Source organism: Mesoplodon mirus, assembly GCF_964341445.2.
Source record: "Mesoplodon mirus genome assembly, chromosome: 18".
Taxonomy (NCBI): Eukaryota; Metazoa; Chordata; class Mammalia; order Artiodactyla; family Ziphiidae; genus Mesoplodon; species Mesoplodon mirus.
In genome coordinates, this window is record NC_138994.1 from 39,135,193 (window position 1) to 39,158,172 (window position 22,980).

Sequence of the window (22,980 nt, forward strand, 5' to 3'; positions counted from 1 at the left end):
GCGCCCGCGCCTCAGGAGCTGCGGGGCCGCGCGGCGCATCCTGCGGGCGGCGGCGGCGGGCGGCCGGGCGCAAGATGATGAAGTTTCGGTTCCGCAGACAGGGCGCCGACCCGCAGCGCGAGAAGCTCAAGCAGGAGCTCTTCGCCTTCCACAAGGTGCGGCGGCGGGCCGGGGGCGGCTGGCCGGGGGCGGGGACCGGGCCGGAGCCACGTCGGGCCGGGGGAGGGGGCGCACGCTGGGCTCGGCCGCCCCGCTCTGCTCTGCCCGAGGCGCGCGCCAGCTTCGCTCCATTTCTGCCCTCCGCTCCCCTGCTCCTGTCTCCGCGCCTGGACTCCGCCGGCCTCTCCTTGCGGGCCTCTCCGCCTCCGTGGGTCTCCGGGAGGCTCTCAACTCTCGCTCCGGCTCCCACTCTCTGTCTCTTTATCTCTTTCTCGGGGACCCCTCGGCGCCCCTGCGCAGCCCTTGGGCCCGGTTTGTTTTGCTTTCGCACACAGGCCGGTGGGGAGGGGTGCGGAGTGGAGGCAGATGTTGGGGGGTGGGGCTGGGAAATCCCTTCCCGGTTCCTCTCCTCCCTTCCCCCACCGCCCGGGGCTCCGGCTTGCGCTCTGCCCGGCACCGCCGGGGGCTCCAGCGGGGGACGCCTGACCGTGTACTTAACTGCACTTCGAATCGCGGGGCCTCAGTTTCCCTTGCTATGGAATAGGGCCACTGTCCTCCTTGCTGTGGGCTCTGTCACAGGGGCAGCCGACCCACCGCCTCTTCTGGAGCCAAGGCGGAGGTGGGGGCGGAGGGCTGCTCCTTCCTTTCTTTCCTGGGTAGGGCCAGAGGGGCCACGGGAAAGGGGCTGCCTTCAGCCCCGCCTCCCCTGCGCTGGTGTGTGGTTGAGAGAGGCCCCAGCCTGCCCCTTGCTAACTCTCCCCAGGGGTGTCACTTTTGGCCTCAATTTTACACCCAAGCCCTTTGGTCGCAGGGCCCCTTGCTGCTCTTGGGGCTTAGGGTCATTATGCTCACACACCGGTAAGAAAATTGAGGTTCAGGGCTGACCACGTGCCCAAAGTCAGAGTGAGCTGGGGTACTTGGTCTTTGGGTCCCCTTGTCAGTGGGATCTGACTTTAGCCTTGAGGGCCAGGGGCTTCGGGAGGGGTGCTGTGGTCCCCAGCTGGCTGCCAGGAGACTCTGGTCCAGGAGGAAGCTCTGGGGTGACCGGTCCTGCAGTGACCGAGGCCGGGTCATCTCTCAGGGTAGGCGGGGTTTTCCAGGTGGCGTAGGGGCTGCCAGGACCCTCAGATTTGGTGGCCAAGGGGCCCAGAGAGGGGGCTGGTGCCTAGGGGCTCTGAGGTGTCCCCCTTCCTGTGCTGAGTGGCCGAGGGTGAGCCCCCTCGAGATGAGAAGACAATGATGGTAGGGCAGGCGTAGCGCTCAGGTGTCACTTCCTCAGCCACGGAGTCAGGGTGTGAAGTGGGGACCTGAGACAGGTGGAGGGGAGGCTTGCTCCCCCTGGCTGGCACCTGGTGGCAGAAGCTGGTCTCCCTGCCAAGGAGGGTGAGGCCCCGTTCTGAGTGGGCAGCAGTGGTGGGCGGGGGTGGTCTTGGGCAGAGGGTTACTAGAGGGGCTGGTAGGTGATCACTAGAAAATAGGCCCAGATTCCTGAGTGGTGGGGCGTGGGCAGGGGGGTGTGGTCCAGGGTGAGCCTGGACTTTGGACTCGGTCTTGGGTCCAAATCCCAGCCCTGCCCACAGGTTGCCTGTGGCATGTCCACTCTATGTCAATTTAACGGATACGGCCTCGGGGGAGCTGATGTACTAGTTGGGGAGATAGTGAGAAGCCGAAAGAAGAGAGAGAAGTGTGCGGCCTGCAGTGGTTTGGATGGTGGTCAGTGCCGTGGGTGAAATCAGGCAGGTGAGGGTGTGGAGCGATGGCTGCTGGGCCAGCTCGGGGCCTCTGAGCAATTGTCTTCTGAGCCGTGGGAAGGAGCCCCCCGTGGAGAGTGCTGGGTGAAGGACGTTCCAGGTAGGTGGACCGTAGATGCAAAGGTCTTAGTAGACTGGAGGAGGGCGGAGGGTCTCAAGTGAGCCGGGGGCCGGTGGGAGGAGCCAGATGGAGGGGACTTGGCTTTGACTCGGAGGGAGCCGGGAGCCCCGGAGGGTTCTGAGCAGAGGAGTGGGCCTCCAGACTCGGTCAGGTCCAGTGTGGGCACGGCGGTGCTGGTGCTCCCCACCCCACCCCGGTCAAGTGGGCCACGCTGTCCTCAGGTGGGCTCACCAGTGCCCAGATGGGAAGCCGAGGCTTGGCCAGTGCTGTGACTCACCCAAGGCCAAGCCAGCTGCTCAGAGGGCTCAGTCCCTGCCCGGATGGGATGAGGCTGGAGGCAGGCTGGGGCCACAGGCCTGGGGACAGGGTTCCTTATAAAACTTGTGTCTTGCTGATGCAGTGGTCAGGGGGTACCGGCACCCACATGGGGTGTCCCACCTTGGTGTTGAGGGCAGGGGGCTGGGGGCCCAGGGGTGCAGGCTTCCCAGGGAGGGCCCCCAGCCAGGCCTCGGGGTTGAGTAGGGGCTCCTTGGGTAGGTGGTGGGGGTGGGGAGCCAGGGCTGATCTGCACTGGGGCTGGCCCTGCCGGGAGCTGGGGACCTGGTGGGAGCCGTTGCATTGACACCCCCAGTGCACAAGCCCCCTGCCCACCGTCCCAATCAGGGACGGGAAGGGAGTCACGTCTCCCAGTTTCCAGGTGGGAACCCAAGTCTGGCAGGTGTGTGACACCTTCAGGGCCTGGGCAGGAAGCTCCTTCTCTCTGGCCACCAGTCTCCCTGTCTCTGGGGCTGGAGGTGGGGAGCAGCCCCGGGTTGGGGCGGCACTCGAGAGCCTCTGCCTAGCTGGCCTTGGGTGCTGGCCTCTGACCACCCCCCAGAGCCTGTGTTGGGGGTTGCCTGGGACTGCACCCCACTTCAGTCTGCCTGGAGGAGTGGGGTGCGGAGCCCTGCTCCGTGGGGCAGCCGGGGTTCACTTCTGTGCCTGCACCTCCTCTTGAGCCCCGTTCTGTTTGTTTTCAGAGCCCTGTGCACAGTGGGTTGGACCCGAGTGTAGAGAGGGACGGGGCCTCTACCAGGGGGGCCTCTGTGGCGGGGCCAGGGACTCAGGCCCTTCCTCACCGGAGGTGTGATTACCCGTTTCGCAGCTGAGGGCACTGAGGCCCGGAGCATGGGTGCGAAGCAGTGGCAGAGCCTGGCGGCTGCCTTGGAGTGGGTGGGCCGTGCCTGTGCCAATGCCTTCACCTCCTTGCAGACTGTGGAGCATGGCTTCCCCAACCAGCCCAGCGCCCTGGCCTTCGACCCTGAGCTTCGCATCATGGCCATCGGCACGCGGTCTGGGGCTGTCAAGATGTATCCTTTGCGGGCCGCGGCCTTCGGGGCCCGTCAGAATGTCCTGGTTGCAGCTCCCCGTGTGCCGGGCCCCTGGGGCAGGACCCCGGCTGGGAGGCCATGGGAGCTGCCCAGACCCTGGTGGAGGCTGGTGCAGCTGCTGCCCTGAGACGCCTCCTCACAGAGACGATGGGGCTCAGCTTGCGGTGGCCTCGGCTGCCCCGCGCTGCCTTTCAGCCAGCCAGTTACCTGGCAGTTACCATCCCAGCAGCTGTGAGTGGGGAGGTGGGCCGGGGCTGGTTGCACACGGTCCCCAGCAAGGGTGGTGGGTGGGCCAGGGTCACGGCGGGCCTTGCCCTGGTGCCCGGGCTCACACACGTGTGCCAGTGTGAAGACGTGTGTCCAGCCGAGGCGCTGGGGGCAGTACCAGGCTCGGCATGGTGGGCGCAGTGCGGTCCGCACCTGGATGCTGGTGCCACACAATGGGCCTGTGAGCCGCACAAAGGGGCATTTTCCTGTGAGTGCAGGGCGGGTGCGGGGGGAGGCTGGCAGCTGGACGCCTCCCTCCTGCCGTGGGGGATCCCAGCCCCGCTGCACGGGGTGAGCCCCTCAGGTGGGGCCCCAGGGGCAGGGTCTGGCCGGCCACTGCATGGTGGCACGGGGTCTCCCCACCCAGGGACTGGGGGCACTGGCCGGGAAGTTGTGAGTTTGCCGACTCCAGGGAGAGAGGCTGGACCTGGGTGCCCCCTCCTCCCGTGGGCCCCTGAGGCATTTGTGGGTACGCAGGGGCTGGTGCCCTGGCCGCCTGCCGAGGGGTCCCACTTCCTGGCCTGCTGCTTCCGCGTCTTACGGTGCTGTCCTGCCCCGCGTGTGCTGTGGGCCCGGAGCCCCTTCCTCTGTGTCCTGGCGGAGTCTCTGCTGGTGGCACGTCCTTTCTCGTGCTCACAAAGGACAGGCAGGCAGACAGCCTCAGAGGGGGACGAGGCCCCCCACCCCTCCCAGATCATTCCGGCCTGAGTCCTGGGCTGGGAAACTGAGGCTGGCCACAGGGGCCGCAGCCCACCCCCACCCCCCACCTCCCGGGTCTGGCCTCGTCTCCTTGGCGACCCTGGTTCCCTCCCAGTGCTCCTGCCCTGTTTTTTGTCCCCTTGTCTGTGTCCTCCCGGCTCCTGCAGGGAATCCCGACTCCAGCTCCAGGCAACGGCTCCTGCCTTGTCTCCAGGCAACGTCCCTGACCCCTGCCCGGTCCTCCCTCCTGGGGCCCCTCAGCCTGCCCGTCCACTGTGAAGCCTGGGGTTGCTGGGACTCTGGCGCTCACACTGGGCACTTGAAGCAGGTCACCCAAGCTCTCCAAGCCTCTGTGGCCTCTCTCCTTGCGGTGGGGGCTGTCTGCCCCAGAAGGAGGTGGGGTTCATGGCCTGCAGCTGGCGTCGGCCTATGGCTGAGCCTCCCGGGCCTGGCTTGGCATCTCCGCCTGTGTGATGTTGACGTGCGGGGCCAGCTCCTGTGCACACAGCCCGGAGAGGCTGATGCAGAGCCGTGAGCCGGGCCTGGGCCGTGTGTGCGGGGGGTACTTTTATTCTCATGTGCCCTGTGTCAGCCCCACGAGGTGGGAGGGTAAGTCGCCAGCCCCTTTTACAGATGAGGAAGTGAAGGTCGTGCAGCAGCACCAACTTGCAGGACCAAGCGAGCCTGCATGCCGCGTGGCGGTGCAAGATGGTGCTCCTTGCGGCGGGGAGGCCCCTGGACAGGCAGGCCCATTGGATAGGGCCCGTCAGAGTGGTCCTGGGAGCAGGAGGTGTGGTTTCCCGGCCTGTGCCTGCTTTTCGCCCTTGACCCGTCACCCTCAGCTACGGTGCCCCTGGCGTGGAGTTCACGGGCCTGCATCGAGACGCGGCCACCGTCACGCAGATGCACTTCCTGCCCGGCCAGGTGAGCCTCGGCCCTGCCACTGGCTCCTGTGAACCCCATTTCCGCCCCACCCCCTGCGCCAGGCCGGCTCAGTCTTGGTCTCACTCACCTGCCAGGGCCGCCTCTTGACCCTGCTGGACGATAGCAGCCTCCATCTTTGGGAGGTCGTCCACCACAACGGCTGCGCCCACCTGGAGGAAGCCCTCCACCACCAGCCACCCAGTCGCCCGGGCTTTGATGGTGCCAGGTACTGGGGGACTCGGCCAGGGACGGCCGCTGGACGTGGGGCGAGCCTGTGGAGGGGCAGGGGGACAGGAAGCTGCCCCGGGTCTGGGGTTCAGGGGGCACGTCTGGTGGCCTGGCAGGCGTCAGGTGGGGGTCCTGGTAGAGTCTGAGGTGAGCAGGGACAGTCTGTGCTCCAGGACCACTGGGGCCCCAGGAGACACGGGATGGGAGAGTGTGTCCAGAGCCCGGGGAGGGGTGTCAGGGGCAGGAACTGACATCACAGGTCCCCTGGGCCCTCAACTGGGGGTGGGGCGATGGGCCACAGTGTGCCTGGGTGAAAGGGCGGGTCGGGGCAAGGAGGGTCCCGCTGGGCTGTGAGGTGCTGGCAGGGTGCCCCAGGGGGGGCGACAGCATGGGCTTGGACCCCTGGGGAGAGAGTAAGGGGCCTCTTGGTTCCTGGCCCGGCAGCCCTTGTTGAAATGACCAGAGCGGGTGAGTCCTTCAGGTTGCAAGGTGCCTGTCCAGCTCCGCGGGAGGCTTGTCCTGCTTGGGCTTGAACTGGGGCTAGGTGACCCCCCTCCCCCCCACCCCCATGTCCAACCCTAACCCAGGATGGACCCCTGGGGTCTCCCAGCCTCTGCAGGGGAGCGATCCAGGGCCCTCCTGCAAGTCAGGGAGACATCCATGGGCTGGGGGCGGGACTTCCTGAGTGGGGCTCAGGGGGCCGTGCGTCCTGAAGGTTCTGATCCTGGCCCAGGTGGGGCCTGGTTCCTGCCTTCCCCTCTTGGTGGGTGGGAGGAGCCCAGGGGCCCTCCTCCAAGACCTGGGGACCTATTTTTATCCCTCTCCCCTCCGACATCCTGATGAATAACCGAGCGAGCTAATTACGACGTCCGCAGCCACCACTGTGGCCTTCCTGGGGCTGCCGCGAGTGCAGAGGAGCTGCAGCGAGCTGACGGTAGCGGCTCCGCCCCTTCCACGCCCTCCTCAGCAGGCGGATGGGCTCCCGACCTCACCCCCCTCCCCTTGGCCCCCACAGTGGCCTGCCCAGCCTCGCCCGCATCACCGTGGTCCTGCTGGTGGCTGCCGGTGACCTGGCAGCCCTGGGCACTGAGGGCGGAAGCGTCTTCTTCCTGGATGTTCCCACCCTGACGCTGCTCGAGGGGCAGACCCTTGGTCCGGACGAGGTTCTGCGAAGGTGAGAGGCCACCCGGCTTCCCTGCACCCCGTCTGCCGGGTGCCCTGTCCACCGGCTCACCCCCCACGCACCCCTCCCGTCCGCCCCCGCAGCGTGCCTGACGACTACCGGTGCGGGAAGGCCCTGGGCCCCGTGGAGTCACTCCAGGGACACCTGCGGGACCCCACCAAGATCCTCATCGGCTACAGCCGAGGCCTGCTGGTCATCTGGAACCGGGCCGCGCGGTGTGCTGACCGCGTCTTCCTGGGGAACCAGGTGTGTGGCAGAGGGCGGAGGCCGGCGGCTGCGCCGGGGCCTCAGCTCACAGCCGCCGTGCTCACGCCCGTCCACCCTGCCCCGCAGCAGCTGGAGAGCGTGTGCTGGGAGCGCAGCGGCCGCACGCTGGTCAGCTCGCACAGCGATGGCAGCTACGCCGTCTGGGCCACAGACGCCGGCGACTCCCCGACAACACAGCCCACCGTGGCCACCACACCCTACGGTGAGTGCTGGGGAGGCCTGTGCGAGGTCGGCAGTGACCCCGAGCTCAGACTGGCCTTGGTGGGGGGCTTTGGGAGGACTTGTAGAAGGCGGTGGGGCTGAGCCCAGCCGCAAAGATGAGACCCCCCCGGGGCTGTCGGGCAGCGTGCCTTCCCCTCGGAAGATGGGGGTGATGGAGGCAGGAGGAGAATGGAGAAGTGGTGAGAAATGCAGCCTGGGGCTCGGTGGGTCTGACGCTGTCCTACCCCTCCAGGCCCCTTCCCCTGCAAAGCCATCAGCAAGATCCTGTGGCGAAACTGTGCGTCTGGGTAGGTGGGGCGCCGGGGCCAAGCCTGGCTGCGGGAGTGTAGGGCGGGGGTGGGGGAGGCTCTCCTGGTCCCCATGGGGCCCCTCCGGTGGCTCACGTGGCTCCCCCGCCCCGAGCAGCGAGCACTTCGTCGTCTTCAGCGGTGGCATGCCCCGCGCCAGCTATGGTGACCGCCACTGCGTGAGTGTGCTCCAGGCCGAGACCCTGGTGACGCTGGACTTCACCTCCCGCGTCATCGACTTCTTCACGGTGCACAGCACGCGGCCCGAGGACGGTGCGTACCTGCCCTCCCACCCCGTGCCTGTGTGTCTGCGGCCGCGCTCACCCGCCCCGTCCCGCAGAGTTCGACGAGCCCCAGGCCCTGGCCGTGCTGCTCGAAGAGGAGCTGGTGGTGCTGGACCTGCAGACGCCCGGCTGGCCGGCCGTGCCCGCCCCATACCTGGCCCCGCTGCACTCGTCCGCCATCACCTGCTCAGCCCACGTCGCCAACGTCCCCGCCAAGCTGTGGGCCCGCATCGTGAGCGCTGGCGAGCAGCAGAACCCCCAGCCGGCCTCCGGTGCCTCGGTGTGTGCCCGGGGGAAGGGTGCTGCCTGGGCACGCGCCTGAGATGGGGATGTGGCAGGTGTATGTGGGAACTCGGAGGGACTTTGTGCTCTGGATGCCACTCCTGGGGTGAGAGGAGGAAGGCGCTTGTCCTGACCTCCTGCTTCCGTCTCTGTCTCCGTCTCTCAGAGCTGGCCTATCACCGGGGGCCGGAACCTGGCTCAGGAGCCGTCCCAGCGAGGGCTGCTGCTGACCGGGTAGGCGAATGCGTATCCCCGGCTCAGCCCAGTTGTGACGGGTGTTGTGAGTGTGTGTGTGTGTGTGGGCGAGCAGGGCCTGGCGCAGCCCTTGCGGGTGCGGGAGGGCCCATCCTGGGCCTGGCGGGAGCTGACCTGCTCACTGACTCAGGCCCGGCCCCTGGTGGGACCAGGTCATCCCCATTCCCGCAGGGTGCACTGGGGTGAAGCCTCCCTAGACTCTGGTTTAAGGCTCAGCTCTCTTTTAGCCCGAAACTGGGCTCCACCCACTCAGCCTGCCCTGGGACTGGAAAATCTGGGCTGGCCCATGCCGAGCTGCACAGGGCAGGTGCCCGAGAGCCCAGCCTGGGCCTGGCGGGCACTGACGTGCCCGGTGACTCGGGCCCCGACTTCCTGCCCAGCCCCTGCCATCCGCCTGTGCTGTGACCCTCGGGCCTCTGACTCCAGCGCCCCCTCCCCAGTGAGAACTCCTCACCGTGGCTTTCAGGGCCTCTGGAGCCGTCCCAACTGGTCCCACGGCCTCACTCACCTTCTCACGCCCTGGCTCTGGGCTCCCCCTACCGCCCAGGCGCCTGTGACCTGGACTCTGCAGCTATGTCCTGAGGCTGCACCCCAGTTTGGTCTGCTCCTCCCCCCTTTCCCTCTCTGCTTCCTCCCGGCCTCCCCAGGCTTCCTGTTCCTGCCCCTGCCCCAGCCAACCCCTCCACTCTGTGACTGCATCTCTGGTCACCTTCTCTGGAGGCTCCCCTGGGGGCAGAACCCCCGTAGTCCTCTGTTCCCTGTGTCGCCCGCCCCTCACCTCCTGGTCATTATTTCTGGTGATTATTCCCGCACCTTCTCACTCTCTTTGCAGGGAGGGGCCCAGCACCTAATGTATGCGGCCTGGCATACAGTCGGTGCTCAGTATGTGCCCTGTGCGTTTGGTACTTACTGTTTGCTGTATGCAGCAGGAGTCTAGTCAGTGTTTGGCTGAGGCACTTAGTGCCTAGCGTATGGTCGCTGGATGACTGGAGGGGGCAGGGGGCTGGAGGACCTGGAACCTGACCTCACCTCCCCTGCAGGCACGAGGATGGTACCGTGCGGTTCTGGGACGCCTCCGGCGTGGCCCTGCGGCCACTCTACAAGCTGAGCACCGCCGGCCTCTTTCAGACGGACTGCGAGCACGCCGACAGCCTGGCCCAGGCCACCGAGGACGACTGGCCACCCTTCCGCAAGGTGGGCCCCTCCCCTGGCTCCGGGGAGCCTGGTCCGGGCTCTGCCCTGTGTCACCAGTCCTTCCACCCTGCAGGTGGGCTGCTTCGACCCCTACAGTGACGATCCACGGCTTGGCGTGCAGAAGGTGGCGCTCTGCAAGTACACCGCCCAGATGGTGGTGGCCGGCACCGCGGGCCAGGTAGGGCCAAGGCGTCCCCAGGTCTGCCTTGGGGGGCCTTCTGGAGGGTCGGGTGGGGTGGTAGAGGGACCAGAGCAGCAAAAGCCCAGAGGTGGGAACAGGGCTCCAGGTGGGCCAGCCAGGGCTGTGGGGACCCACAGAGGCTTGGGGCCGGGGTGGGAGCACAGGTGAGCCCCGGGAGGGCAGGGCTGGCAGGTCCTGGTCGCCACCGTGTTGCTCAGTGAGGGCCCTGGTATACAGTGGGCGTCCAGTAAGTGTTTCTTCAGAGGACACACTGGAGACAGTCCTGGGACCACCCTGGCAGAGGCATCGGAGGCTCGGGCGGGGCGCGGGTGGCCCCCTCTTTGTACCGACCGGCCCCTGCCCGCCCCTGCCCCTCAGGTGCTGGTGCTGGAGTTAAGTGATGAGCCGTCGGATCAGGCGGTGGGCGTGGCCAGCGTGGACCTCCTCCAGGACCGTGAGGGCTTCACGTGGAAGGGTCACGAGCGGCTGAGCCCACGCACAGGGCCGCTGCCCTGGCCGGCCGGCTTCCAGCCCCGCGCACTGGTCCAGTGCCTGCCGCCGGCTGCCGTCACTGCCGTCACGCTCCACGCCGAGTGGGGCCTTGTGGCCTTCGGCACCAGCCACGGCTTCGGCCTCTTCGACTATCTGCGCAGGAGCCCCGTGCTGGCCAGGTGCGTGCGGGCCCCTCCCGAGGTTTGCTGGGGCGCAGGTGGGGGGTGTTTTCGAGCCTCGCGGGAAGCACTGCTGGTGGAAGTTAGGCCCCCCGGTGGCTGGGCTCGAGGGTGGGCTTGGGGCTCGGGCTTCCCTGATGCCCGGCACCTGTGCCCCTAGGTGCACCCTGCACCCCAACGACTCCCTGGCCATGGAGGGGCCGCTGTCCCGTGTGAAGTCGCTCAAGAAGTCACTGCGCCAGTCCTTCCGGCGCATCCGCAAAAGCCGCGTCTCGGGCAAGAAGCGCTTGACTGCCGTGGGCAGCAAGGTGGGCCAGGTGGCCGGGTGGCCGGGCGGGGCAGCAGGGGCGGGAAGACCGGGCTCCCGAGCCTCGTGTCCTTCAAGTTGCAGGAGGCCAACACGCAGCTGGCGGAGCAGGCCGGCCCCCACGACGTGGAGGTGACACCCGTGCAGCGCCGCATTGAGCCCCGCTCGGCTGACGACTCCCTCTCAGGCGTTGTGCGCTGCCTCTACTTCGCCGACACCTTCCTTCGCGACGGTGAGGCCGGGAGGGGTGTGCTGGTGAGGTGGCCCTAGGTGGCGTCGCCCGGGTTCCAGTCAACTGCTTGGGAAATAGGCGTGGAGTGGCGCCTCCCGGAAGGTTGGAAAGTGTTGCCTGCTGAGTGCCGGGCTGCGCTGGCAACAGGGTGCCCCGGCCGACAGCCGTCCCCGGGACAGCCCGACGGTGGGGTTAGTGAACAGAGACCTGAGTGGAGACGGGAGCCCGGGGCCTGGCGGGGAGTGTGGGCCGCAGCACCGAGGCCGAGGTGGGCGTGTGTCAGGAGACCCCGGGCAGCGTGGCTGGAGCAGAGGACAGGCCCGGGAGGTGTGGGTTCCGGCTGCCTAGCTGAGGAGCTGGCTTTATAGTAAGGTTTTTTTTTTTTTTTTAAATATAAATTTATTTATTTATTTTTGGTTGCATTGGGTCTTCGTTGCTGTGCACGGGCTTTCTCTAGTTGCGGTGAGTGGGGGCTACTCTTCGTTGCGGTGCGTGGGCTTCTCGTTGTGGTGGCTTCTCTTGTGGAGCACGGGCTCTAGAGCACAGGCTTCAGTAGTTGTGGCGCACGGGCCTGGTTGCTCCGCGGCATGGGATCTTCCCGGACCAGGGCTCGAACCCGTGTCCCCTGCATTGGCAGGCGGATTCTTAACCACTGCACCACCAGGGAAGCCCGAGGAGCTGGCTTTGACCCTGAGCGGTTGGAGCCCCTGAGGGTCCTGCAGAGGGCAGTGATGCAGTCGGGTTTACGGACGGAGTTGCTGATTGGTTTAACTTGATGATGGGGCACGTCCTGTTCAACCTCACACCCGCTGCCCGCCCCTGCTCTCCGTCGTGTCTCGGGGATTTTAAGTGAAAGCCCGTGTGAGCAGCTCAGTGTGCGTCTGGTGGACGTAACTTACAGCTAGGGTGCCCGAGTCACACGCAGTAGCATGGACGCTGATGCTGGAGTTTTCCTGTCACACTTGGCCCACAGGCGATTCTGTTCATCTCAGAAATGCCTTTTTGGGGTTGGGTCAGCGTCCAGCTGGTCTGCACGTGGCGCCATCATTGATGCATCTTTCTGTCTCCATCTGGGAGGGGAGCCCCCACTCCTGGTGGTGTTTGTGGAGCGTTCCTCTGTCCGGTGGATCTTCCCACTGTCTGGATGCGGCAGCCCCGGGGTTTTGGTTGGCCTGCCTCCAGTGTCCCTGAGAAGCCAGCTGGGCTTTGGCAAGCATGGCTTAGATTGCTCGCTAATTTTTTGCTCCGGTCTTCCCACCCCACCCCCCCATGGTTGCTGCTGAGGTCACTAGTTCATCAAGGGTGCACAGTGGTGACTGCCCGGTCCATCCACGCCTGTGCGTTTTTAGCTGATTTTCCACTTCTTCCTGAGAGGGGTCAGCTTGCACGGGATGGCAGGCTGGGTGTCTGCGGCAGGACCAGTGATGGACGTAGGGGAGTTGGGGCTTCGCGATGGGGTCGCATCCCCGGGATGCTGGGGGCAGTGTCTGTGAGGTCAGGGTCCAGTTTGACATCACCGCGGAGGTGCCCTAGAGGTCACTCCTGTGCCTGCAGGAAGACTGGCCGAGGGCACCAGGGAGGTGTGGGCTGGAGAGAACCAGTCCAGGGTCCCAGGGCATCGGGAGTGGTGGGCAGGGGAGGCACATGCCTGCCTCACCAGCCCATCATCCCCCAGCGGCCCACCATGGCCCCACCATGTGGGCGGGCACCAACTCGGGCTCCGTGTTTGCCTACGCGCTGGAGGTGCCGGCGGCAGCAGCGAACAGCGACAGGCGGCCCGAGCGGGCAGTGGAGGCCGTGCTGGGCAAGGAGGTACAGCTGATGCACCGCGCACCCGTGGTGGCCGTGGCTGTGCTGGATGGACGCGGCCGCCCGCTGCCGGAGCCCTACGAGGCCTCAAGGGACCTGGCACAGGCGCCCGACATGCAGGGCGGCCATGCTGTGCTTATCGCATCTGAGGAGCAGTTCAAGGTGAGCTGACACAGAGACCCCTGGGGCTTCCGCCTCCTGGACACCGCCAGACCCTCGACGACGTTTGCCCGCCTACGCCCGCTTGCTGAGACCTCCCGAGAGCCCCCAGCCGGCAGAGACGCCCTAGGGAACCCCGGGGGCCCCCAGGGCCTCAACCACCCCCCCAGAGCTCCAGGTGTGGGGGGTCCTGGCCCCCGGCCCTTCCAACCAGCGGGACCGGCTCCACCACAGCGGGAGGGGCCTGGCAGGTTTCTGGGCAGAGAAGCGGGTGGGGCTGGAGGGCCGGGCTGGGTGGCGGCATGGGGGTGAGGACGGGCCGGGCTCTGCTCAGCGGCCATCCCCTGCCCGCCTCCAGGTGTTCACGCTGCCCAAAGTGAGCGCCAAGACCAAGTTCAAGCTGACGGCCCATGAGGGCTGCCGCGTGCGCAAGGTGGCCCTGGCCACCTTTGCCAGCGTGGCCTGCGAGGACTACGCCGAGACCTGCCTGGCCTGCCTCACCAACCTGGGCGACGTGCACGTGTTCTCGGTGCCCAGCCTGCGGCCCCAGGTGCACTACGCCTGTATCCGCAAGGAGGACATCAGCGGCATCGCCTCCTGCGTCTTCACACGACACGGCCAGGGTGAGGGCCCCGGATGGCAGGGGAGGGGACGCTCACAGGGCTTCCGGAGGGGGGCAGGCCCTTCACTACGCTCTCTGCTCCCCTCACACCCGCCCCCAGGGTTCTACCTGATTTCCCCGTCGGAGTTTGAGCGCTTCTCCCTGAGCGCCCGGAACATCACGGAGCCGCTCTGCTCTCTGGACGTCAGTTGGCCCTGTGATGCCATGCGTGCCAGGTGCGTGGAAGGGGTGGGGCCTGGAGGAAGGAGCAGGGTCGCCATCTCTGGTGTCACCCCCCTCTTGTCCCAGGACTCAGGAGTGGGAGTGTGGGAACCTGGCCCTCGAGCCAGGAGGCACCTGCCCCTGGTCCCCAGCACAGACCCATCTCTGCAGCTACAGGACCCGAGAGTCGCCCAAGCTGAGCCAGGCTAACGGGACCCCTGGCGTCGTCCTGGGCCCACAGAGCCGCGGCGGAAGCCCCGATCCCACCTGCAGCGAGGGAGCTGGTGAGGAGGGCGGGCGTGAAGTGCGGCAGCTCAGCCTCAGGGCGGGCCTCTGCAGGATGCGGCCACTGAGGGCGCCGGGGGAAAGGCGTGCTGGGCACGAGAGGGTGGGGGTCCGTGTGCTGGTGCCGTGGTCCACTGTGCGCTGGACTCAGGACCAGGGCCCCAGGTGTGGAGTCTGTCCCTGGGCCCTGGGACGGGCCTGATCACTTCCTCTCTGCAGACACCCCGGATCCGCCTGAGGCCACGCTTTCACCCATGTCCGTGGACTCGGCTACCAGTGCCGACACGACGCTGGACACGACGGGGGACGTGACGGTGGAGGACGTGAAGGACTTCCTGGGGTGAGGAGGTGGATGGGTCCACAGGGGGGGTTGGTCGGCTCCCAGGCTCCCTCCCTCCACCCTTCAGCCAGCCTCATCCCAACTGGGCACAGAGGGCCGAGGAGGGCCTGACCCCAGACCCGCTGACCGCTGCTCCTCCCCCCAGCTCTTCGGAGGAATCTGAGAAGAACCTGCGGAACCTGTCAGAGGACGAGGCCCGAGCCTGCCCCATCCTGATCGGATGAGGCCCTCAGGTGTGGGGCCCTGGGTCTCCCTGGTCCCCTTGGCACGGCCTCACCGCCCCCCGCACCGGTCTTGCACCTGAAACCCTGGCAGGCCCGGGAAGGCGTTTCCCCAGCCCATGCAGATGTGCTTCTCGTAGTTTGCTGTTAGAAATCAGGGCCAGCCCGTCAGCCCCCAGATAACACGGCTGGTGTCTGGAACGAGACCAGGCCAAACCACCTAGGGGAACGGCAGCTTGGGGCTCCGATGGCTTTGGCCAGCCTGTTAAGCAGGTGAGATCACCCAGGTGTGCGAGATTGGGTGCTGCCCGAGGCTGACTGGTCCCCGCGCTGGTCTCGGTGCGGCCCAGGCCTGAATCTGAGGCCGTAGGTCTGCCCCCACCCCCCGCCTCTCCCTGCACAGATGCTGCGGCTCCCTCTTTGTTGCTGGGGTCACCACTGCCCCCTCCAGGGCCACGCTTTGGCCTCAGGGGCCTAGACGTGGTCAGGGCTAAGGCTGTCACTACAGGGCCCTTGCCCTCGTCCTGGACAGGAGACTGAGCGGTGGCACACATGTGGCCGGGCCGCCTGCCCCCTTGGACCTCCCTGGCCTTTTGCTGATCCCTTTTTCCTTCATCCACCAGGAAGGCCAGAACTGCCAGGCCTGCCCTGTTCGGAGCTGGGACCCAGGACCCCGGCCCTTCACGTAGACCTGCATCTGCTAATCTCAGGCTCCAGCAGGACCTGCCCAGCCTGGCCCCAGAGGCCACCCGGGGAGGTCAGGTGCCACAGGGGAGGGCAGCTGGGGCTCACGGCCCGTCACCTCCCAGGTGACAACACCGTCCTTTCCCTCTCCTTTTGCAAAGAGTATTTTTCTAACGCCTGTGCCAGGCACCACAGTCATTTCTAAAACTATTTTGGTACGTGCTCCTGGGCCAGCACCCCAACCACCCCCCCCAGGCTGTGCACGAGTGTGTGTGTGTGTGTGTGTGTGTTTCTGACTGAGCTCCACTGGGCAACCAGGACTGGGGCGCGCGCGCGTGTGTGTGTGTGTGTGTGTGTGTGTGGAGCGGGGATCAGGATGGGTTTCCTTGTAGATTGTACCTTGGGGGTTTTTTTTTGTCATTTTGTTAAAATTAGCAGTTTTAATATTAAAAATACTGATTTTTAATATTGAAAATAAAAGCATTTAATATCTCTTAAAGGGCAACCACACCTGCTTTATCCCTGGCAGACGAGGGGGCATCACACGTGAGCTCACAGTGGCGGAGCTCCACTTGCCCAGGCCCCTCGGGGCACTGGTCGGGGTTACTCCCGTTGCTGCTGCTGGGGACTTTGGCACTGAGGGCAGGTGGTGGACAGTCAGGCCCTTTCCCTCCCTCCGCAGAGCCTGTGGTGGCCAACAGGGCACGCAGGCAGCTGCCCTAGGTCAGGGCTGGGCGGAAGGTGCTCCAGGCGTGGAAGCAGCGGGTGAAGGCGTGCTGCTCGTTGCCCTTGCGCACCAGGCGCAGGCGGCGGGGACGCTCGTGCTCCTTGGAGCGCAGGTGCTGGATGTACACCTGGTGGGTGGGATGGGTGAGCGCGCACCTGCAGCCTCAGCCCCTCCCCCCAGGCCCAGCCTCGGCCCCTTCCCCGACTCACCTGGCAGGCCTTCAGACTCAGCTTGATCTCCACCTGGCTTGTCTGAGTCCCCACCCACATGTAGACCTGTGGGGACAGCGGGGGAGGTGGTCGCCGGCCTCAGAATTCCCATCCAGGGACGGCAGGGCTCCCCGAACGGGCAGGGTTGGTGGTGGGCTCTCACCTCTTGGCCGTTGTCCAAGAGCATGATGTCATCATCTGCCAAGTCGTCTTGGCAAAAGTCAGAGCACTTCTCAGTCACTGCAAAGTAGCCCTTCTCGTTGGAGCACCTGGGGGTCAAGGGTCATGGAGAGGCTGAGGGTCACAGCAGCAGGGCCAGGACTGAGGGGGACACTGGGGGCTGGGGCGGGGCCGTCCTCACCGGAAGAGCCGCGTGTGCTTCATGTACTCGGCGTCGTCGTCGTAGGGCTTCTGTGCCCCGATGCCCACCCAGAAGAAGTTCTCAGGCTCCCCGCCCTCATTGATGACCTGAGGGAAAGGTCGGTCAGCTCGGGGCCGAAGGCCCTCCCCCAGACACCCACCGTGCGCCACCCACCCTGCTCACCTGCTTGCTGTAGGAGGCCTCAAACATGCTATTCAGGATGTCCTCCGCCAGCTTGGCCTCGTCGGGGTCCGACGCCCGGCCCACCCACGCGTACACGATGCCCTGGTTGTCCTCGCTCTCAAAGGGAACCTGGGTGTGCGAGGGCCCTGGTCACGCCCTGCCCGCAGCCCCGCCCTGCCCCGCTCCCTGCCGCGCCAGGCCCCACCTTGAGGATGAAGCAGAACTCGGAGTTAAGGAGGCCAGAGTCGGTGCTGATCTGGATGCACCTGGGGGAGGGAGAGGTCAGCAGGGAGCCCAGGCGGGACACAGCCCACTGGCCTCCCACGCCTGCGCCCCGCGGCCAGGCACCGGGTGCAGAGGGCGCTGCCATTGGTGCGGATCTGGTACAGGCTTGGTTGCAGGGCTCCCTGGGCCGCCTTCCTCTTGCCCCGGTGGATGATAAACTTTCTCTTGAAATGGGACAGAAACTTGGGGTTCTCCTGCTGCTGTGTCATGCGCACCACCTGGGAGCACGGAAGCCGTCAGGGGCAGCTCCCGGGTGGGGCAAGGCTCCCCTGGGTGAGTCCCAGGGACACCCCCTCCCCGGGTTCTGGGGGTGTGGCCAGCACACCTCCAGTTTGCCAGGGAAGAGGCTCTCAAACTTCTTCTGCAGGCTGAAGGTGAAGGTCAGCCAGCCCATGTTGGAAGCCTCGCGGCCCTGCCAGAAGTACACTATGCACTGGAAGTCCTCCTCGGGCTGCTTCTCCTCTGCCTCGGCCGCCGCCACCTCTCCCTCCTTGTCCTCAGCCCCCGCCTTCTTCTCCTCCTCTTCCTCATACTCCACGGGGACCCAGTACCTGCGGGGCCAGAGGGCAGTGGGCAGGGCTGAGCCCCCAGCACCAGGGGCGGGTGGGGGGGGCCAGGGGCACGCGGGGGAGGCACCTGCAGAGGAAGACGTAGCAGTCCTGCGTGTAGAAGTGGCCAAACTCCTCCTCGGGCAGCCGTGCGAACTTCTTCCCCTCGAGCACGAAGCCCTCCATGCCGTCCAGGTCCTCGTTCCACTCCTCCATCAGCTGCTCCGCCTGCGTGCGACCCCACCCGTCACGGCGGGACAGCCCAGCCCAGCCCGCCCGCCCTGCGCCCCAGCCCCATGCCCACCTCCGCCAGAGGCATGCGCGGCTGCCGCGGCAGGAAGAGCGAGGTAAGGTCGGCCTTCATCTGATCTTTCTTCTCGGCGTCACGCTTCACCTTCCCCGCGAGCCCCGGGCCCTGCAGCACGGCCTCTGCATTGCGCGTGTAGTCCACGGTCAACACATCATCCCAGTTCTTGAACTTGGCCTTGAACACCTGAGAAGGCACAGCTGGAGTAGGAGGTGGAAGAGGTGGGGCCTGGAGAAGCAGGGCGGGGCCTAGGAATTGGAAGAGGTGTGGCCTAGCAACCTAGGGGGCCTAGGAGTGGGGGAGTGGGGCCCGGGCGGGGGGTTCGGGAAGCTGTGGAGCTTGGTAACCAACTGGTCCACAGAGGATCAGGGCAAGAACGTGCCCGCGGGATCTGGGGGAGGAGACCTCCGGGGGCGCCGCATCGCACACCTGCGCCTCTGTGCCCTCCAGGCTGCGGCTGACTGCGGCGTGGCGCGGCCGGTGCAGCATCCCGCACAGCTCCTGGCCCAGCTTGAGGGCGGCAGCGCGTACCAGGCGCGGGGACTTGCGGCCGAGCCAGATGAACACGTCGGACCAACAGTCCAGAATGTACACGCAGCGCGTGTCCAGCAGGCTCTGCAGCTGTGAGGCCCCGGAGGCTGGAGGTCAAGACCAGGGCCACCAGCAAGAAGGGATCCAGCCCCTACGCCCTCCTCCCTGTGCATCTCACCAGCCGCATCCCAGGCATCAGTTCCACCTTGGGCCGCGTCTTATGTTCCACAGAGAGCTTGTAGTTGATCTGCGGCAGCTCCAGGTAGCCCAGGCCCAGGCCCACCTGGCAGGAGCAAGAGGTGGGCTTAACCAGGCTGGGTCTGGGGAACATGAGCCCCGGCCACAACAGCCCCTGCACCCAGGCCCACAGCCTGCTCCTCTCCGGGCCGGCTTCCTCCCTCCACCCCAAGATGCTTTCTAGAAAATCCTATCGGTGGAAGAAGGGCTGGCAGACGGTGGGGAGACCCATCCTCTCCAGGTCCTTATGGGTTTCTCTAACCTGTCCTCTTCCCGCCCACAACACGCCCGCCTTCCTGTCACCTACAGCACGAAGGCCAGGTCCCCAGGTCTGGCACCCATGTGCTTCTTGGCCTCCCTCTCCAGCCCCGCCTTCCCGGAAGCACAGAGCCCAACACCAGTGCCCCCGGCCCCACTCAGAGCCAGCCTCAGACCCGTGCTGAGCTACTCCTTGCCCAGAAGGTGGCACCCTCTCCCCACCGAGGTCCCGAAGGAGACCGCAGCCGCCGCCTGACCGCCAGTGAAGTCAGGCCAGCCCCGCACCCCCGGCTTACCTTATACAGCTTGGGCTGCGGTGGCCAGAAGTCATCGGGCACGTGCTTCTTGATCTCGGAGGGCTCCCCGCCCAGCACCTCCCAGAACTCTGGGGGCTCCTGGCCTTGTACCAGCAGCGAAATCTCTGCCTTCCCTTTTCGTTCATTCTTGTTAATTTTCTCTGCAAAGAGCCTGAGGGCAGGTGCAAAGCCTTAGTGATGAAGCCCACGCCTCCTCCTTGGGTGACAGTTTTCCTTTGCACGGTACAGCCCAGCACGCCTGGGCAGGTCACAGTCCTCTTACCTGGCCTTAGTGGTACTGCTCAGCGTGGCCTGGGCCCCCCGCCACACGTAGATGTCCAGCCCTTGGTCCAGCAGGAAAACAAACCTGGACAGGAGGGGTGGGAGGGGCTGCCAGTGGCCACGGGCAACTGCTGCCCCCTTGCCTGACCCCACCCCAAATCCCTCCTTGCTGGACCTTCTGCCAAGCGCTGCAGGACAAGGGCTGGAAGGCCTCTCTGGCTAGAGCCAAGCCCTGCCCCCCACTGGTGGGGAGAAGGTTCAGGGTGAAGCACCCCACCTCACGTCATGGGGCTCACCTTGGGTCCAGGGAGGCCCCCTTAAGAGGCACGGGCTCCAACTTGAGGTTCTTTTTTCCATACACACGGTACATCCTGGGGGCCAGAGCAACAGTGGCTTGGCGGGGGCACAAGGGGCAGATTTACCCCAATACCCTCCCCCCATCCTTCCCAGCTGAGTCCAGGTCAGTGCCGCCCACACACCCCTCACCTGGTTACGTAGTGCGTGTCCTCCACAGTGTAGAAGCCACTGGCCGTTCCACCCTCGATGTAGGAGATGTCGTTATCAAATACCTGCGTGCGGGGCGTGTCGACTTTCACCGAGCTGTCCCCCCACCCCCGCCCAACACCACCTGTCAGGAGGGCGGACTTGCGTGCAACCAAGTCAGACGCTGCGAATCCACGATGATGTTAAAAATACAAGGTCTGTGTGTCTACAGACGTAAACACACACGGGGTGGTGCGATGTACATAACTGTGAACGCGTCTGCTCGTGTCCGGACACGGCAAGCTTAGATACACGCGTATCAGGGAACAGGACAAGGCGGGTTTATGGAAGAAGGCAAACTTAGATGGAAGTGCCCAAAATCTCGTCTCGTGTAGGTACCTACGTGTAACCAGCGGGCGGGTAGGCCGGCACCTCTCACTAACCCAGCTCACTGGATTCTGGCCCTGCCCCTGGCCCCGCCTCCTTCATGGCCGGCCGGTGGGCCACCCTCTAGCAGCTTGTGGTCCCAGCTCCCCATCTCTCCTGGTCTCCTACACCGCCGCCAACCCAGTTCCCAGCTCCCAAACTAGCCTGGTCTCCTTATCCTCACCTGAGCCAGGACTCGCCTCCACTGACCCAGGCTCCCAACCGGTGGCCTCACCTCACTTCCCTGACCTCAGCCCATCCATCCCTGCTGTCTGCCATCGCGGGGCTCAGCACCTGATACATTTCAGTCGGCCCCGCCCACCGCACCTGCAGGAACTCGTCGCTCTCGTCGCCCATCTCCTCGCGCACGGTGCGGCACTCAGCGCCCAGGTAGTTGCGCAGGTTGACGGCGTGGATGGCAGAGCACGCCTTCTTGTCGAGTGTGGCCTCCCCGCCGATCCAGTAGTAGATCTCCCAGTTCAGAGACCCGCTGTCATCCAGAAAGGTCTGGAGGCCAGGGCAGTGGCCGGGTCAGCCCCCCCAAGGCTTCTGCTGGGCAGCCTTCCGGGCAGAGCCCTCGCCGCCCAGCCCCCCCCAGAACACAGCTAGGAGCGGGCGGTTCTGAGCCGTCCAGGTCGGGCCTCGTAGCCCCTGGCCCCGCACCTTGAGCACAATGTAGCAGTCGGCCTCGTAGAACCTGCCGTGGAGGGCTTCCCCCACCAGCACGGGCACGAAGTTCTCCATCTGCCAGATGGTCAGGCCAGGCAGCTGGCCCACGTCCTCCGTGAAGAACTCGGAGTAGTCGAGGCGCGGCTTCTCCAGGCCCTGGTCCCAGCGCCGCACCTTGCCCCCAGGCACTCCAGAGTCCATGCTCTCCTGGGATCAGGATCGCAGGTATAATAGTGGCTTGACCCTGTGCAGCCACTCGCGCTGGTCCGCTCAGGGCCCCCCCTCCCGCTGGGCCCAGGTTGCACTGCTGAGCAGAGGCTGAGCCCCAGCCCGCCTTACCTCCTGCTTCTTGTTCTTCTCCTGGGCCACGTCCGACATACCCTTCAGCACCTGCTTGGCCTGGTCATCCTGGGCCGAGTCCTTGCGCCTCCGCAGCCGCATCTTGCGAGCCAGGGGGTCCTTGGGCCCACTCCCTGCTGAGGGGAGGGGTACACAGCTGACCTGACTGCCCCCTACCCTGCCTGGGGCGTCCAGCCAATCGGGTCAACCCCACGCCCCGCATCCAGAGAGCGCATCCCACCCAATTTACAGATGGGTAAGCTGAGGCCCAGGGAAGAGCCCCCACTGCCAGGCCAGACCTTCCCCTGCTCACCAGCCGCCGCCGCGGCCACCGTGGCAGGGGAGGCTCCCGCCAGCCGCAGCTGGTTCTGCAGCGAGAAGTCAATGTTGTACCACTCGGCGGTGCGGTCAATGGGCTTCGGGGGCATGACCAGGCTGGGGTTCTCCCGCACGTCCAGGACCTGCCTCGTGGGGCAAGCAGAGCCCGCGCTGAGCCCAAGGTCTACCTCACGGCCACCCCAAACCCCTGCTCTTTGCAACCTCCAGGGCCAAAGGGCCCAGGTTCTCATCCTGCAGCCACCCTCGTGGGCTTGGGCTTTCCCGTCTGTGAAGTGTGACCTCGCAGACTGGCTGGTTATGAGGCTGAAGCGATGCTGTTGAGCGTGATGTGGACACAGGACGTGGGTCACCCGCTCCTCACCCTGGCACCAGCCACCCCTCCAGGAGCCCTGTGCTCGGTCTTCTCTGGGGTCTGTCTGCACCCTTCCCGTCCCTCCCTCTCCCCAGTACCAGCCGCCTGCCCAACCTCGATCTCTGTCAGGAAGTGGACAGCCTCCGGGAGGGTCACCAGGCGATTCTTGTTCAGGACCAGCTTCCTCAGCTTCGTGCACCTGTAACAACATAGCTAGGCCTCAGGGGGGTGACAGACAGGGAGCCGGGGGCATTCCAGTCCTGGGTTGGGGAGGCAAGTAGGGCCAGAGAGACTAAGCAGTCTGGCTAGTTAGGAAACCAGCCAATTTGAAGGTGCCAGCAAAGACGGGAGCAGCCGGGGTCTCCTCACAGCTGAGTGACCGGGAGGGTCTTTCTGCGGCTTCTACAGGGCAGCACCTTCCAAGAACTAAAGGCCCCTGGGTGCGAACAAGAAGGCATCAAAAAACACGTTCTGCCCTCAAATTAACCCAGAAGCTGCCGAGGGTCCCTCCGTCCTCAGTGCTGGGGACCACGCTGGTGGACGCTTTTTTCTAGGAGGGGACGGAAGCAGAGCACTGTGTCCCAAATGCAGGTGGCAGTGGAGTCCTTCTGGCCTCATCCCTACTGGCATGCCCCCAGAGACTGCTCTGGGGATTGCACCGCAAAGCCAACTCAAGCCCTCCCGTTTCCTACGATGCACGAAGACCACGGAGGCAGGTGGAAGGGTGGGGCTGGGATTCTGGGGTTTTCTGCGCCATGCTCCCCGCCCAGCCTTGGCCCGGCACCTGCAGAGGCTCTCAGGGATCAGTTCCAGGTTGTTGTTGGCAGCCATGAACTCTTCCAGGCTGGACAGCTTGCCAATACCCGAGGGCAGCCCATCGAAGTCCAGCTTGTTGGAGTTCAGGTACAGCCTCTTGAGCTTGGTCAGCTTGCAGATGGCTGAC

General features: G+C 65.7%; 2 protein-coding genes across 9 annotated transcripts in view; one reads left to right on the forward strand and one right to left on the reverse strand.

Moving 5' to 3' along the window:
- On the forward strand, positions 1–15,704 carry LLGL1 (LLGL scribble cell polarity complex component 1). 5 transcript variants are annotated; one of them, XM_082603504.1, is made up of 23 exons: positions 1–155; positions 3,283–3,380; positions 5,210–5,291; positions 5,387–5,517; positions 6,535–6,693; positions 6,786–6,948; positions 7,036–7,171; positions 7,424–7,478; positions 7,597–7,751; positions 7,819–8,042; positions 8,211–8,278; positions 9,340–9,493; positions 9,567–9,671; positions 10,053–10,345; positions 10,506–10,653; positions 10,731–10,884; positions 12,560–12,855; positions 13,211–13,475; positions 13,575–13,689; positions 13,763–13,959; positions 14,180–14,300; positions 14,446–14,533; positions 15,145–15,704. In XM_082603504.1, the coding sequence occupies exons 1-22, from the start codon at positions 75–77 to the stop codon at positions 14,522–14,524; spliced, it is 3,279 nt and encodes a 1,092-aa protein (XP_082459630.1). In that variant the 5' UTR covers positions 1–74; the 3' UTR covers positions 14,525–14,533; positions 15,145–15,704. The 5 variants fall into 5 exon arrangements, with proteins under 5 accessions (XP_082459630.1, XP_082459633.1, XP_082459632.1 ...); XM_082603507.1 differs by having other exon boundaries at positions 13,847–13,959; XM_082603506.1 differs by having other exon boundaries at positions 10,737–10,884.
- FLII (FLII actin remodeling protein) overlaps positions 15,665–22,980 on the reverse strand; it is a 12,717-nt gene continuing 5,401 nt past the window's right edge. For 2 of the 4 annotated variants that reach the window (XM_082603502.1, XM_082603500.1), the window contains 22 exons: positions 22,822–22,979; positions 22,152–22,236; positions 21,660–21,807; positions 21,347–21,480; positions 21,002–21,214; positions 20,666–20,845; positions 19,916–19,998; positions 19,726–19,800; positions 19,431–19,514; positions 19,148–19,319; positions 18,535–18,639; positions 18,255–18,446; positions 17,823–18,011; positions 17,607–17,746; positions 17,296–17,521; positions 17,034–17,188; positions 16,891–16,951; positions 16,686–16,814; positions 16,503–16,609; positions 16,305–16,410; positions 16,142–16,207; positions 15,665–16,059 (listed from right to left, as the gene is read on the reverse strand). In XM_082603502.1, coding sequence (XP_082459628.1) covers positions 15,925–16,059; positions 16,142–16,207; positions 16,305–16,410; positions 16,503–16,609; positions 16,686–16,814; positions 16,891–16,951; positions 17,034–17,188; positions 17,296–17,521; positions 17,607–17,746; positions 17,823–18,011; positions 18,255–18,446; positions 18,535–18,639; positions 19,148–19,319; positions 19,431–19,514; positions 19,726–19,800; positions 19,916–19,998; positions 20,666–20,845; positions 21,002–21,214; positions 21,347–21,480; positions 21,660–21,807; positions 22,152–22,236; positions 22,822–22,979 — 2,943 coding nt within the window. In that variant the 3' untranslated portion in view covers positions 15,665–15,924. Of the gene's footprint in view, positions 16,060–16,141; positions 16,208–16,304; positions 16,411–16,502; positions 16,610–16,685; positions 16,815–16,890; positions 16,952–17,033; positions 17,189–17,295; positions 17,522–17,606; positions 17,747–17,822; positions 18,012–18,254; positions 18,447–18,534; positions 18,640–19,147; positions 19,320–19,430; positions 19,515–19,725; positions 19,801–19,915; positions 19,999–20,665; positions 20,846–21,001; positions 21,215–21,346; positions 21,484–21,659; positions 21,808–22,151; positions 22,237–22,821; position 22,980 lie in introns of all 4 variants that reach the window. The other 2 variants (XM_082603501.1, XM_082603499.1) reach the window with 1 other exon arrangement.